This window comes from Schistocerca nitens, chromosome 1 (genome assembly GCF_023898315.1).
Source record: "Schistocerca nitens isolate TAMUIC-IGC-003100 chromosome 1, iqSchNite1.1, whole genome shotgun sequence".
NCBI classification, from domain to species: Eukaryota; Metazoa; Arthropoda; class Insecta; order Orthoptera; family Acrididae; genus Schistocerca; species Schistocerca nitens.
The window spans coordinates 1,001,072,284-1,001,087,710 of NC_064614.1; the positions used below are offsets into that span (position 1 = coordinate 1,001,072,284).

Genomic DNA, 15,427 nt, shown 5'->3' on the forward strand with positions numbered 1-15,427 from the left:
ACTCGTATGTTTACTTGTTTGGATAATGATCACTGGAAGCAGTCAAAAAGTACCACTGATTGAACAACTTCATTTATCAAAGATTAATGGTGCGTCTACTCCAACGTGGACTCAAACAAAACATAAGTAAATTCTCGCTTGAAATAGAACAATATACTTCAGGCTGCTGGAGGCCAGTTAGATTGTCACTGAACCTATGTGCACTAGAGACGCACATTTTATAAATGTCAAAGTCCTATCATACACTCAGGATTGACTTTCGATGTGAATAAGCCTTCTGATGACAGCTGTTCTGTACAATCTTTATATTGCTGACCATTTTATTGGCTATGGTTGGCCTGCAACAGCAGCTTTTAATCGTTCACATCATAGTGCAACCTTACCTGCCATTTATGTCTGTTAATCTTGTAAATGGTCTACAACCGAACCTAGTAGCACTGCGCAAAATAAAATACAACTGAATGTTTTCACCATGAATTTCAAAGATTATTTAGCAGCTCATTTTTCACATATACGACGTCTTCTTCTGCGAGGAGGCCAAGAACACTCTAAGTCCACAGTGGTGGCTCCTGTGGTTGTGGAATCAGACGTCAATGGCAGCGACGTCACGGAGGCGCTCTCACCTGAGCATCCTGACTGATGATTGAATCCTTGTGGAATCGGAGCGAACTGGTCTGGTCTCACCTGGCTGCTGCCCTAAACACCACTCGGTGATAGGACAGAGTCGGACCGATTTTCAATAGAATGCCTTTCAGACTGGAATAGGTCTGCGCGGCTTGCAGCCCCTAGCAGCCCTTAGGCTATCTCCTGCTGGCTAGTAGGAGCAAGGCCGTCCGTCTTTTAGAAAATTGTCCCATGTGTGTTAGGCATATTTGAAGCACTAATGTGATGTTGGTTACTGACAGTGGAGGCGTTAAGCGTCGCTACAGCGACTTCCAAAGCAAATATATGAGCAAGGGTGCGGAGTATTTTGAAGTAGAACGACCATACAAAATTAATCGTGGATTAGGGAGGTTCCAAACTGAGAATCATTGTAACAAGCCTCAGAAAATGTAGTCCATTAACAATGACAGTAACTTACAAAACAATTGTTCGACTAATACTTGAATACTGCTGACCAGTTGGGACCCACACCAATTACAGTTGATAGTGGAAATAGAGAAGATAAAAAAAAGCAGCACATCCCGTTACAGGTTTTCATTTAGTATATGCAAAGGCGCCTTCGAGACGCTCAGCCAAACCCAGTGGCAGACGGTGCAACAGAGGTGTTCTGCATCAAGGAATAGTCCAGTGTTAAAATTTCGCTAGAGTACCTTCCTCGAAGCGTCAGCCAATGTAGTGCTTCCTCCTACGTATATCCGAGGAAAGACCACGAAGATAAAATCAGAGAGATTTGAGCCCACACCGAGATTCTCCAGCAATCATTCTTTCCACGAACCGTTTGTGACTGGAAAATGAAAAGGTTCTCCCTTTTCCTTTTCCAGTGGCAGCGGTACACAAAGTACCCTCCACCACACACAGTATGGCGGCTTTTTGAGTAAAGATGTGGGCGTAAATGTAGAAAATAGAACGCTAAGCGTTACTGTTACAGGATAGAGCAGTTAGGGATCGTTACCTAACGAGCAACGGCTCTCATTACAACATAGGAAAAAACATCTCTAGTATTTTTCTCTGATTAAATTCTATCGACTTTCTACTCTACAACACATCTGGCATTTGAGTATTCCCACCCACGCGCTAAATCAATCAAACAGCTGCAACTACAGTGGAAGGTTGCCCCGTTAATTACAGCGACGGGCATTTTCATTACCGTCGCATCGTATTTCATGGTAAGGCTAATATGAAAACGCCTGGTTGCAATTACGAGAGTACTAGAGGCCCTGCTTTCTGCGACATTTATTGCGTCATAACACACGCTGTAGACGTACTCTTTAAGTTCCTGCCTCTGCGCACAGAATGTTCGTTTACAGAGTAATCAACTGAATGTACGCTGTCAGGCGTTTCGCAAATCAAACATATACGTATTTATCGATACATCCTGTTATTCGCTGTAGTTAGGGAAAGTACTTGATAGCAAACAACTTCATACAAGAAATTATGATTTTATATCTGAATTCTTCCGTTACTTTTGGCAGTACAGTTCCTCCATATTTAAGACTGAATAACAAGTACACCGTTTTTGTTCCACTGATTTTTCTTTATTTCAAACTCGTTTTCGTCTTGCTAGTCCATCTTCAGGAAACAACTGACTATCGTCTGGAAAGGACACTAGTTCTTAGGTAATCACACGCTATAAGCAAAGATACACTCTACTTGCGTAGAGTGTTGAGCAGCAAACTTATTTCTTAATGTTGAAATTGCAACTTACACCATGGACAATATTAACTATAATAAATAATTAAGCGACACAATATTGCAGGTTTTGTGAGGTCTTGACATTGGCTGAGAAACCATTAAACGGAGCACTCTATATTTACATTGTTCAACAAAAATGTTTTTTTAACATTGTAAACTAAATTTTAGGCAATGGACAGTACCACACACAATAATTAAAATACACAATCTTACAGTATTACAGGATATATGGTTACCTAACAAATAGAGTCCCTTTCAGACGCTGGTCAGTTGTTTCCTGAAGGTGGCCTAATAAGCCGAAAACTAGTTTGAAATAAAAAAGTCAATCGAACAAAACAGTGTACTTGTTATTGAACCTTAAAAAGAATTTGTGCGTTTTTTATTTCTCTAGGACTGTAGATCTTGCGTAAGTAGCTTCCAGAAATTTACACTGACGTCACCGAAGGGCTGTTATCACGACGGTGCACCAGCCCGCTTTAATAATACTTTTAAAGACTATCTTTGTGAAAGATGTATCGGAAGAGAAAGCCCTGTCAGTTGGTCACCAAGATCATCATGTTTAATACCAATTGACTGATCTCTGAAGATGATGTATTCCATTTCTGTGACCATTTGAAAAATTTTTTTGCGGTCCAAGGACAGAATTTAACGTAGTGCATCCACGAAGGTGAACGTGAAATTCTTGCACATTCTGTGAAATGAAATATAGGCCAATACCTTATTCACCGGGCAGTAGATTGTAAATCATGGGCACATATAGGTAATAGTATCCTTAAGCACACCGTTGTTGCAACTGGTTCCTCACAACAGACAATACCCATGTGTCTCTTAACTAATTCAACACTATTGATATCAAGGAAACGATAAGTGTGCTCATATGGATGGGTTTCGACTACATCTTCTTCCAGAACATGCTTCATAGGGTATAACTGATTTCTGGCGGCAGTCTTTATAAGGCTGTAAACACTAATCAACGAAAGTCAGTGTGCCTTAGAAAGCATGATTCTTCAGATTGCAAAGTCCTGACATATTCTGCCGGTGTCAGGGTGCTACGAAACGAGGCACTCCAGATTTTATGTCGTCTGTTAAACTTCATTCAGGCAAATCGCATTCTTACTCCAAATGTAATGTACTTTCCCATGTGCTGGACACTTTCAGTCAAAGCGAAAGTTATGAGAAATGTATCAGTGAACCGACGCTAAATTCACAACATTAATGGTTTACGTACTGTCAAACAGGTAAATAATAAGGAAAAATAGATTGTTCTAAGAGGAGGAGGAAGAGAAGTACAGAAGGACAGAAACAATAAAAGAACAGTCACAAGCAACCGTAAGCCTCTTCAGCTGCAACATACAATTCATCGTTTGATGACTTATTAGTTCCTGTCGTAACTTCCTACTTGACGTCAGGGTGCTACGAAACAAGGTTCAACGGATTTTATGGCTCCAAAACTTTAGACAGATGTTGACTGAGTGTTATGGCCTCTTTATATGCTGCAGGATGCAGTAAAACTACTCATGACCATCCTATCAGTAAATTATTTATTCATCAAATCCAGATGAAAGTAAAAAAGAAACCTGCTAAAGCTGTTAAATAGGCATTTGGTAATTATGTTCCTACCATTATGACTGTTCAATGGATGGCAAATTGTTGTCCGCATTAAATTTTAAGGAATCAAACGAAGAAAGGCTTCCAATCGTGGCTTCGTTTGGGTACAAAGAGAAGCTCTATGACCGTCAAAAATTAGAAAATTCTTCCGGTAAAGAGCAAGCACAAGCTGTTTGAACTACATTTTCAAAGGGATGACTAAAATACAATGTCAAAATTATTTCCAACTTCGCAACCGGTGCGAACACTGGTCGCCTTAATGGTAGATTTTTCCCATTTAGAAAAAAATCATAGAAATCTGTTTTACTTGCCATTATTACATTGATGAATTAACTTTGCGAAGTGTCCTTAAAAGCAAGATATCTCAGTTTGTTAAGTCGTTGCATACAAATAGTTGAAAAAACGTAGTAAAATATCGTTGCTAATAACATTCGTTGTCGTAATAAGTATACGGAAAGAAATTAATGCTTCGGAAACTGAATACATAGTCGAATTTTATAGTAATGAAGTACATGAAGTTTTACTGACAAGTGTTTGCCATGAATCCACAGAACTGTTTTTACATTTCTTCAAGGAGATGATCAAAAGAAATTAAAAATAAGTTCTCCCGGTGCACTGCATCATGCAACCTGGTTAGCAAGAGAAATTTACTGTCCAATATGTTCTTACTGAAACCGAAACTAAAACCATGCATCGAAATGAGAATAGTTTAAAAGCTGCTTCAATGTTCATAGTTACGATCAATGTTAAACTATGGCACTTGTGTGTAGTGCAGATGTCAAAGCGCCTGATAAAGATCTAATGTTATTAAAACCATTTAAAATTTTCAACATGAAGGACGCAGTGCTGTCCAAAAGAGCTCTGAATAAAATTAGCAGATACTTGTGGTATTTATCTTATCACTCTTTGCTGATGATATGCGTACCAAATTTAAAAATGTGTCTCCTGTTTCTGCCCGGAATTTCATAGAGAATTATCTGGTAAGTTAAATATCGTTTTAATTTAGTATTACACCTTCATTTTGTTTCTGTTTTCTCATTTGCAGCTCAACTGCTCTACATATGTAGATATGAATACTTCATTTGTATGTGAAGAGCAATTTTCAACTGCTGCTACAAAATCAATGAATTGTGAATACTGAGTAGGTAACGCTTAAAAGACTTATTATTCCTTTTGAAAATGTTCCAGTTTCCTAAACCCAGCTGATATATATTGAAATTTTCTGTTTAAATCACACCTATATTTCTTCAGTCAAATGGACACAATAATTTCTGTTCAACACCAGGACAAAAACATTTTTACCCAGGTGACGACAATCGATGACACGAAACTGATGTTACTTTCTCTGCAGATGGAACTGAAATTTAGGAGATGGTTACGTGCAATAAATCTAGCAACACTGTCGCAACAAAACAGATATTTACAGCTCTTTTTATTGCTGCAGATATTTCATTTGCCTCACAACAACAAAAATATTAAAGAATATGATTTCTTCAATAATCATACACAGTATAGACGTAACGAGGTCACTACAACATACGCATAAAAATGGAAGCACAACATGTCATAAGAAATTACCTTTACGTCTCATTTTATTTGCTGTAGCTTACAAATCGAGTTTGCTATTAACGTTCTCTTATTATTTACGTGATATTCTTATAATAAAGTAAATATGTACACTTATCCTAATAAGCTAGATATAAAAGTTAACTGATTGGAAAGCAAGAAAACTAAAAGTGAGGTTTAGAAGAAGGCTTAGTTATACTTCACTTTTGGGATCACAAGATAACAGAGGCTAAATGGAACAGCGCAAGGGGCTTTCGATAGGGCGTGGTTGAAGGACGTCGAAGCAGTCTGTGACCGAATATGTTTTTTCTGTTACTAGTAGTTTCCATATGTCTGAATGAAATTATTTACTAGCGTTAACAATATTCGATGTTTCTAGTAGATCGTGCTTGTTAAAAATGTACCGTGTTACTCAGTGATATCAACCTATTGTTTGTTGCAATAATGGATAAGAAATTCCACGGTCATATAATTTCGACATCATCCACTGACGAATTTCCAATCGTGCGGTAGAAGCTGTACACCACCAATAGGTAGTATATATTGAGAGCTGAAAAAGAAATACGAAGTACATTATAAAATATTATCGTTAAAATGAAAGTCTGGTGATAGTCTTCAAGTCCTATCATCTGTAAAAGCAATTAATTTCTTCCCTTCACTATTTACCAAAACATCTTTTTGTATCATGACCAATAAAGATGTTGTCTGATACTGTTGTCTCTTTCAAAAAGTACCAAGTATAAAAAGTATGGTAAGTAAATACAGAAGGAATATTATAGGAAATATTACCTCATCCCAGAAACATTTAAATTCAAACAACTCAGATTTTGGATTTATACACAACATAACTCTCCACAATAAAAGTTGCTAGGTGCATCTGAAATTTATCTGAATCAGTTAACATTCAAATTGAGAAAGGAGGTGGACGAACCTTTAGTGCTGAGGATGTAAGACAGTGATTCCCGGTCTTTGTGTGACCATTACCCCTGAGTGCAGTCTGATATCAGCAAGTACCCCACCCGTCTCTCTTAGTCATCAACTTCAGCGATTAATTACCCTTTAGAAAACGAATTTTCTATGAATACTTTTATTTTCAAAATGACGAAAGATAAATTATTTTTTGTTTTTGTAGGCGTTTTATTAAACCATGAGTTAATGGGTCAATGACACAATTGGTAGTGATTATTTCTAGCAATTCTCAATGCATTGCGGGTGATTTCTAACAACTTATTTCCAGGAATTCTCAATGCTTTGCGGGTAATACCCATAACTCCTTCTCAGAAAATACTGTCCATATTGAGGAAAGACAAAACATACTTGAAACTTCCTGGCAGACCGAGACTCGAACTCGGGACGTTTGCCTTTCGCGGGCAAGTGCTCCACCAATTTTTTTTAATCTCATTTTGTTCGTGACGGACGTCCCCTGACGCCCGTTGAAGTTCGTTATTGATCCATTCACCCAGTTTTTTTTTTTTTTTTTTTTTAAATTACAGAGGGCAGCTAACCCTCTGACCGAACACGCTGTGCTACCGTGCCGGCTCACAGCTTTAATTCCGCCAGTACCTCGTCTCCTACCTTCCAAACCCGAGTCAAGTCTCGGTGCGGCACACAGTTTTAATCTGCCAGGAAGTTTCATATCAGCGCACACTCCGCTGCAGGGTGGAAATTTCATTCGGGGGACAAAACATACTTCTTCTACATCATTTCTCTCTCTGGTGACAATTTCTCCATCCATACTGTGCACTCCCATTTAAAATCAACAAAATTAAAATAGATGCTACACTTACTGTCTATAAATCACTTGATTACCGGACTCCTTATTACTAAACTGGCAGAAATTGAAACACGTCACGCTGCCAATGCTTTGTGTCCGATGACTGTTACTACTACTACTACTAATAATAATAATAATAATAATAATAATAATAAATAATAATAATAATAATAATACATAACAATACTCTGTATTCTATACAGCAGTATAGTACCCAATGCGTAGTTACTGTCAAGTTGAACTGCCAGCTATTTCAGTTATTGTCGTGAAGTGAATAGCGAAGTGATTTCTGGACTATTGCGAGAATTTTCATGAGATATTTAAGCATATATGATGTATATGTCTCAGGATTGCTGTAATACATGCGTAGTCCGAAGTACAAAGTATGCTTGTAACAGGTGAACAATGTGAGGAATCTAATGTTCATATAATCGCTAACAAGCTTAAATTCCACCAAATTACTCCCGTGTTAATGTTAGCATTTGAAAACAAAACTAATTATTGGTAATTTACGTAATCAATATTGCCTACAGTTCTGACAAAATAGTGTTAATAGTAATGATCTTTAAAAAATTAGTTTGGTGACTGAAATACAATTAAAACACTTTGTTTTTACCTCTCAGATAATTTAACTACCCCTCAGGGGTCAATACTACCAGGTTAGGAAGCACTAGTGTAAAATAATATTTTGCACACTAGTCTAGGGAGCAAACAAAGTTTTTCTCTCCGAAAGGTTACTACTAAATATTCATTTCTGGGATGGTATGTCTAGAGCCTTCCCCCATGAACCATGGACCTTGCCGTTGGTGGGGAGGCTTGCGTGCCTCAGCGATACAGATGGCCGTACCGTAGCTGCAACCACAACGGAGGGATATCTGTTGAGAGGCCAGACAAACATGTGGTTCCTGAAGAGGGGCAGCAGCCTTTTCAGTAGCTGCAGGGGCAACAGTCTGGATGATTGACTGATCTGGTCTTGTAACATTAACCAAAACGGCCTTGCTGTGCTGGTACTGCGAACGGCTGAAAGCAATGGGTAACTACAGCCGTAATTTTTCCCGAGGACATGCAGCTTTACTGTATGATTAAATGATGATGGCGTCCTCTTGGGTAAAATATTCCGGAGGTAAAATAGTCCCCCATTCGGAACTCCGGGCGGGGACTACTCAAGACGACGTCGTTATCAGGAGAAAGAAAACTCGCGTTCTACGGATCGGAGCGTGGAATGTCAGATCCCTTAATCGGGCAGGTAGGTTAGAAAATTTAAAAAGGGAAATGGATAGGTTAAAGTTAGATATAGTGGGAATTAGTGAAGTTCGGTGGCAGGAGGAACAAGACTTTTGGTCAGGTGATTACAGGGTTATAAATACAAAAGCAAATAGGGGTAATGCAGGAGTAGGTTTAATAATGAAAAAAAAAATAGGAGTGCGGGTTAGCTACTACAAACAGCATAGTGAACGCATTATTGTGGCCAAGATAGACACAAAGCCCATGCCTACTACAGTAGTACAAGTTTATATGCCAACTAGCTCTGCAGATGATGAAGAAATTGATGAAATGTATGACGAGATAAAAGAAATTATTCAGGTAGTGAAGGGAGACGAAAATTTAATAGTCATGGGTGACTGGAATTCGAGTGTAGGACAAGGGAGAGAAGGAAACATAGTAGTTGAATATGGATTGGGGCTAAGAAATGAAAGAGGAAGCCGTCTGGTAGAATTTTGCTCAGAGCATAACTTAATCATAGCTAACACTTGGTTCAAGAATCATAAAAGAAAGTTGTATACATGGAAGAATCCTGGAGATACTAAAAGGTATCAGAGAGATTATATAATGGTAAGACAGAGATTTAGGAACCAGGTTTTAAATTGTAAGACATTTCCAGGGGCAGATGTGGATTCTGACCACAATCTATTGGTTATGAACTGCAGATTGAAACTGAAGAAACTGCAAAAAGGTGGGAATTTAAGGAGATGGGACCTGGATAAACTGAAAGAACCAGAGGTTGTAGAGAGTTTCAGGGAGAGCATAAGGGAACAATTGACAGGAATGGGGGAAAGAAATACAGTAGAAGAAGAATGGGTAGCTCTGAGGGATGAAGTAGTGAAGGCAGCAGAGGATCAAGTAGGTAAAAAGACGAGGGCTAATAGAAATCCTTGGGTAACAGAAGAAATATTGAATTTAATTGATGAAAGGAGAAAATATAAAAATGCAGTAAATGAAGCAGGCAAAAGGGAATACAAACGTCTCAAAAATGAGATCGACAGGAAGTGCAAAATGGCTAAGCAGGGATGGCTAGAGGACAAATGTAAGGATGTAGAGGCTTGTCTCACTAGGGGTAAGATAGATACTGCCTACAGGAAAATTAAAGAGACCTTTGGAGAGAAGAGAACCACTTGTATGAATATCAAGAGCTCAGATGGCTACCCAGTTCTAAGCAAAGAAGGGAAGGCAGAAAGGTGGAAGGAGTATATAGAGGGTTTATACAAGGGCGATGTACTTGAGGACAATATTATGGAAATGGAAGAGGATGTAGATGAAGATGAAATGGGAGATAAGATACTGCGTGAAGAGTTTGACAGAGCACTGAAAGACCTGAGTCGAAGCAAGGCCCCGGGAGTAGACAACATTCCATTAGAACTACTGATGGCCTTGGGAGAGCCAGTCATGACAAAACTCTACCATCTGGTGAGCAAGATGTATGAGACAGGCGAAATACCCACAGACTTCAAGAAGAATATAATAATTCCAATACCAAAGAAAGCAGGTGTTGACAGATGTGAAAATTACCGAACTATCAGTTTAATAAGTCACAGCTGCAAAATACTAACGCGAATTCTTTACAGACGAATGGAAAAACTGGTAGAAGCGGACCTCGGGGAAGATCAGTTTGGATTCCGTAGAAATGTTGGAACACGTGAGGCAATACTAACCTTACGACTTATCTTAGAAGCTAGATTAAGAAAAGGCAAACCTACGTTTCTAGCATTTGTAGACTTAGAGAAAGCTTTTGACAACGTTAACTGGAATACTCTCTTTCAAATTCTGAAGGTGGCAGGGGTAAAATACAGGGAGCGAAAGGCTATTTACAATTTGTACAGAAACCAGATGGCAGTTATAAGAGTCGAGGGGCATGAACGGGAAGCAGTGGTTGGGAAAGGAGTGAGACAGCGTTGTAGCCTCTCCCCGATTTTATTCAATCTGTATATTGAGCAAGCAGTAAAGGAAACAAAAGAAAAATTCGGACAAGGTATTAAAATTCATGGAGAAGAAGTAAAAACTTTGAGGTTCGCCGATGATATTGTAATTCTGTCAGAGACAGCAAAGGACTTGGAAGAGCAGTTGAACGGAATGGACAGTGTCTTGAAAGGAGGATATAAGATGAACATCAACAAAAGCAAAACGAGGATAATGGAATGTAGTCAAATTAAATCGGGTGATGCTGAGGGGATTAGATTAGGAAATGAGGCACTTAAAGTAGTAAAGGAGGTTTGCTATTTAGGGAGTAAAATAACTGATGATGGTCGAAGTAGAGAGGATATAAAATGTAGACTGGCAATGGCAAGGAAATCGTTTCTGAAGAAGAGAAATTTGTTAACATCGAGTATAGATTTAAGTGTCAGGAAGTCGTTTCTGAAAGTATTTGTATGGAGTGTAGCCATGTATGGAAGTGAAACATGGACGATAACCAGTTTGGACAAGAAGAGAATAGAAGCTTTCGACATGTGGTGCTACAGAAGAATGCTGAAGATAAGGTGGGTAGATCACGTAACTAGTGAGGAGGTATTGAATAGGATTGGGGAGAAGAGAAGTTTGTGGCACAACTTGACTAGAAGAAGGGATCGGTTGGTAGGACATGTTTTGAGGCATCAAGGGATCACAAATTTAGCATTGGAGGGCAGCGTGGAGGGTAAAAATAGTAGAGGGAGACCAAGAGATCAATACACTAAGCAGATTCAGAAGGATGTAGGTTGCAGTAGGTACTGGGAGATGAAGAAGCTTGCACAGGATAGAGTAGCATGGAGAGCTGCATCAAACCAGTCTCAGGACTGAAGACCACAACAACAACAACAACATGTCTAGAGCACAAGACTATATCAGGTATCCAACATTATGTTAGGATTTTAATGAGAGAAACACATAACTAACTCAATGACACAACATACATTATTTGCTACAGTTACTTTGATGGTCGATTCCAGCCAATACATTATGTACAACGTACGATAATCAGCATGCACCTCTGATAGTCAAAGCCCGAGATCATAAACCATACGTCTGTAGAGGATCTCCGTCACAATAGTCATTACGATAAAATCTTGAGACGTTAAACGTGAATAATATGGAAAGCAGCAAAAGGTTTATCTTATAATAAATGATGCCATGGTAGTGTGCGGTTAAACTTGGCAAGGACTGTACGGGCATACTGAAGTAACGGTATTTTTTGTTGGAAATCTGATCTCGAACGGAACAGGATTAATCGTAAATTGTTGCAGTATCCGCAGACTCATGAATAGATTATTGCGGAGGTGTCGAAAAGTAAGGTCCAGGTACACCGACGGGAGTTACTTCGCAACACATATTCTTTATCGGTCAGTCGAATTCCTGCCACGGTATGGTGAAGAATAGAAGGACGGAATGCTGATTAAGCGGTAGCATCATGCAAAGAGGAAAGTTCTCTCCGATTGATGCAGTTGCTACAGAACTACGCAACTTTCACTTCGTATCACGCCATGCCCACCGAAGACGTTGCAGAGACGGAGCATTTACCTTTGGCACTTTACATCTGTGACGAGTTACCTTGTAACTCTGAACTGATCCGAAAATATCCATGCACTGGCGAATCTGCTTATCACAAAGAAAATACTGTGCTGTTGATGGAATATAAATTGCTTTCACTTCATAAGAACAGGATTTTTATTTTGTTTCAGATAATAGTCCGATCATGGACGGAGAGTCTAAGACCAAAATATAGATGAAAAGTGAAAATAATTTACAGGCAATTTTACTTTCTTCATTTCGAATAATAATACCGCTGTTGAACATTAGCAGATCAGCTGTAGTACTGAAGTACACTGCACAACACAATTACAGGATCACTTTTTCGAAACCCAGTAATTGGCTCCCATTTCATCACAGAAGTTTGAAATTTGGCTCAAAGGTGCCTGCAATCTTCCTCTATAGCGGTGCGAAATATGGCCCCTGCGACGTCACTCCCGGGTTCGACGACGCTTCAGACAACAAGGTGTCGTCAAATACGAAAAAAAGACCGCAGTTCAAAAGCTCATATGACCCGTAAGATGGGTTAATGATGTCACATTGGCACCAAATTTCACCACAATTCTGCCCAACGCCACCGTAGACGCGTGACGCAATGATAAGGTCGTCACAGCCCCTCTTACCCACATTTTCTTTGAAGTCTTTGCGACGAAGGTCATAACAACGACACCTAGCGCTGAAACAACGCAGTTTTCATATGGATGTCCGAGAAAAACATTTCAGACACATCGCCGCTCAGAATCATAGGAAAATCTCTTAGGGAGAGGCATAAAGGGCGTCAATAGAACTACTCCTTTCCTTGGGGCGTTGATTTACACACGTTTTCCCTTCGAAAACGACAGTTCGCAGTGCGATGAGCAACTGAGAGATATTCTTGACAACCTTTGACGCTGCCGACACCCTCGGACGTTCCTATAAGGATATTGTGGGGCTTCATCCCCATTGTACGTGATCGCACCCACTTGGTGTGTAGCGCGACTGCAGTTTTTGCTCTCTTGTACAGGTTGTAACCACTACGGATCGTTCAAAACCGTCCGATGAAATTTTAACGTGATCCGAAGTAGGAAATGGTGCTCCTGTTTTCCGCACTGTTAGGGCGTGATCAAGTGAGAGTGCATCATTAACATGTGTGTAAATAAAACGCCAAAGGGTCCCTCTAAGACCATCCCGGTTCGGCGACAACCTCTCTGCCACCCACGCAACTTTGTTGAGCACGTCAGAAATGTACATTTAGAAATATCGACAACGAATCAGCCTGGCGACTGCTCTTGGCCCTGAGGGCAGGCGAACCGCACCAAGGGGCTGTCGAAGGGTTTGCCTAACCCTCAGGCACTAGAGTACCTGTCAGGCTGATTTAATGTCGAAATTTCTAAACGTACATTCCCAACATGCTCAAAATAGGTGAATAGGTGCCACCGAGGGTGTTGCTCAACAGGGGGCTCATAGAGGAAGCCTTTGTCGTTTCATTCACGCACATGTTAACGTTGCACTCCCACGTGATAGCGCCATAGGAGGCCGGAAAATGGGAGGGCTGATAAAGTATAACTACCCTTTGATGCTTTAGATAACGTTCACATGTTTTGAACGGTCCCTGTAATCCAACCTGTGCAGGATAGTAAAAATTGCCGTCGCGGTGCACTCCAAGAGGGTGTGATCACATTAAATGGGGATGCAGCCCCACAATGTCCTAAGAGAAGGGATGAAATGCCTGAGGGTGTCAGCAGTGGCGAAGGACGCCAATAACATCTTCCCATTACTCATCGCATTGCGAACTGTCGTTTTCGACTGCGAAATGTGTGGGAATCTACGCCCCAAGGAAGGGGCAGTTTCATTGTGGCACTTTATGCCATCCCCTGAGGCCTTTTCGTGTCGACTCGGAGCGGCGATTGTCTCAAATGTTTTCCTCGGCCACTCATAAGAAAACCGCGTGATTTCAAAAAAAATGTTCAAATGTGTGTGAAATCTTATGGGACTTAACTGCTAAGGTCATCAGTCCCTAAGCTTACACACTACTTAACCTAAATTATCCTAAGGACAAACACGCACACCCATGCCAGAGAGAGGACTCGAACCTCCGCCGGGATCATGATTTCAACGTTTGGTGTCGTTGTTCTAAACTCCATCGCAGAGACGTCAAAAGAGGGGGTGGAACGTGGGGAAGAGCGGCTGTGATGACCCTATCGTCGTTGTTTTGGGTAGAATTATGTTGAAATCTGGTGCCAGTATGACATCATTAAACGACCGTACAGCGCACATGAACTTTTCAGCAGTGGCCTATTTTTCGCCTTTGTCGACATCTTCCGTTCGAAACGTTGCCAAGCTCGTGGGTGACGTCGCAGAGCGCTATAGCTTTTCACTATTTCAAAGGAATCTTGTAGGCAACATTATGCCAAATTACAAGCTTACGCGCTGTAATGGAAGACAATTATGTGGTTTCGAAACAGTGGTCCTTTAATTTTTTTGTGCAAAGTAGAAGTAGAATAGGTGACGTGAAGAAAGACGAAGCTATAAATTAATAAATTGCAAAAAGAAATATCCAGGACACAGAAATCATTATAATGAGAGTGGTAGTTGGCAGACGTGGCTCGTGATCAATAAATCTGCAAATCAGCAAAACGAACAAATTATTTGCCCCATTTTTGGCTTGGCGGTGTGGAAATCCATCGCACATCAATGTAAATCACCCGCTCAGCTGATCACTAAACATGCCCGTACTGACCAGGGTGGCCTAGCGGTAAAGACACTGGATATCATTCGGATGGATAGTGAGTCAAATCTGCGTCTGGCCATCCAGGTTTCCATAGTTTCACTGAAGCAATTAATGAATAGTTTAGAATAATATGTGGAAGAATTTTATTATCTATATCAATGGATGATGACATGGCGATGGTCATAAGTCAATAAGAAAACGTCTTACGATCTAATGAGCTACATTTGCTAGTTCTGCTTCTCAGAGACATGTCTCCGAGAAGTTCTCTTGCTCACGCACTGTTTAATATGTGTAGGTCCCATTGTGTTTCGGTCGTTTCGAGGGTCTAGCCTTTGTCGTTTGAACATTTGTTCCTTCGGACGGGACATCAGCTTTTGCCATTTCGAAGTGAAGATGATTTGGAGTGAAATTAGCAGACTTTACAGACACAGCTGCTGCGGAATATTCCATGTCATGTTGAGTTTATTTCTGATCCTATGTGGGCTGACATTCTTATAGGAGACCGCCCGTCAAGTTATGGCGTAAATGTTAGAAGGAATATTGTTCCGATTTATGATATTGCTGCTGTTTCCGAATTTCATCGCATATTTTTACGACAGTCTATGAACTCTCAGTCTTTTGCCCCTTCCATTGAGGTA

The 15,427-nt window shown here is 40.1% G+C and overlaps 1 protein-coding gene across 4 annotated transcripts in view; it reads right to left on the reverse strand.

The window, feature by feature from the left end:
* Positions 1-5,537: 5,537 nt before the first annotated feature.
* Positions 5,538-15,427, reverse strand: part of LOC126195417 (uncharacterized) — an 85,187-nt gene continuing 75,297 nt past the window's right edge. For all 4 annotated transcript variants that reach the window (XM_049934047.1, XM_049934023.1, XM_049934038.1 and 1 more), the window contains one exon: positions 5,538-6,079. In XM_049934047.1, coding sequence (XP_049790004.1) covers positions 5,951-6,079 — 129 coding nt within the window. In that variant the 3' untranslated portion in view covers positions 5,538-5,950. The remainder of the gene's footprint in view (positions 6,080-15,427) is intronic.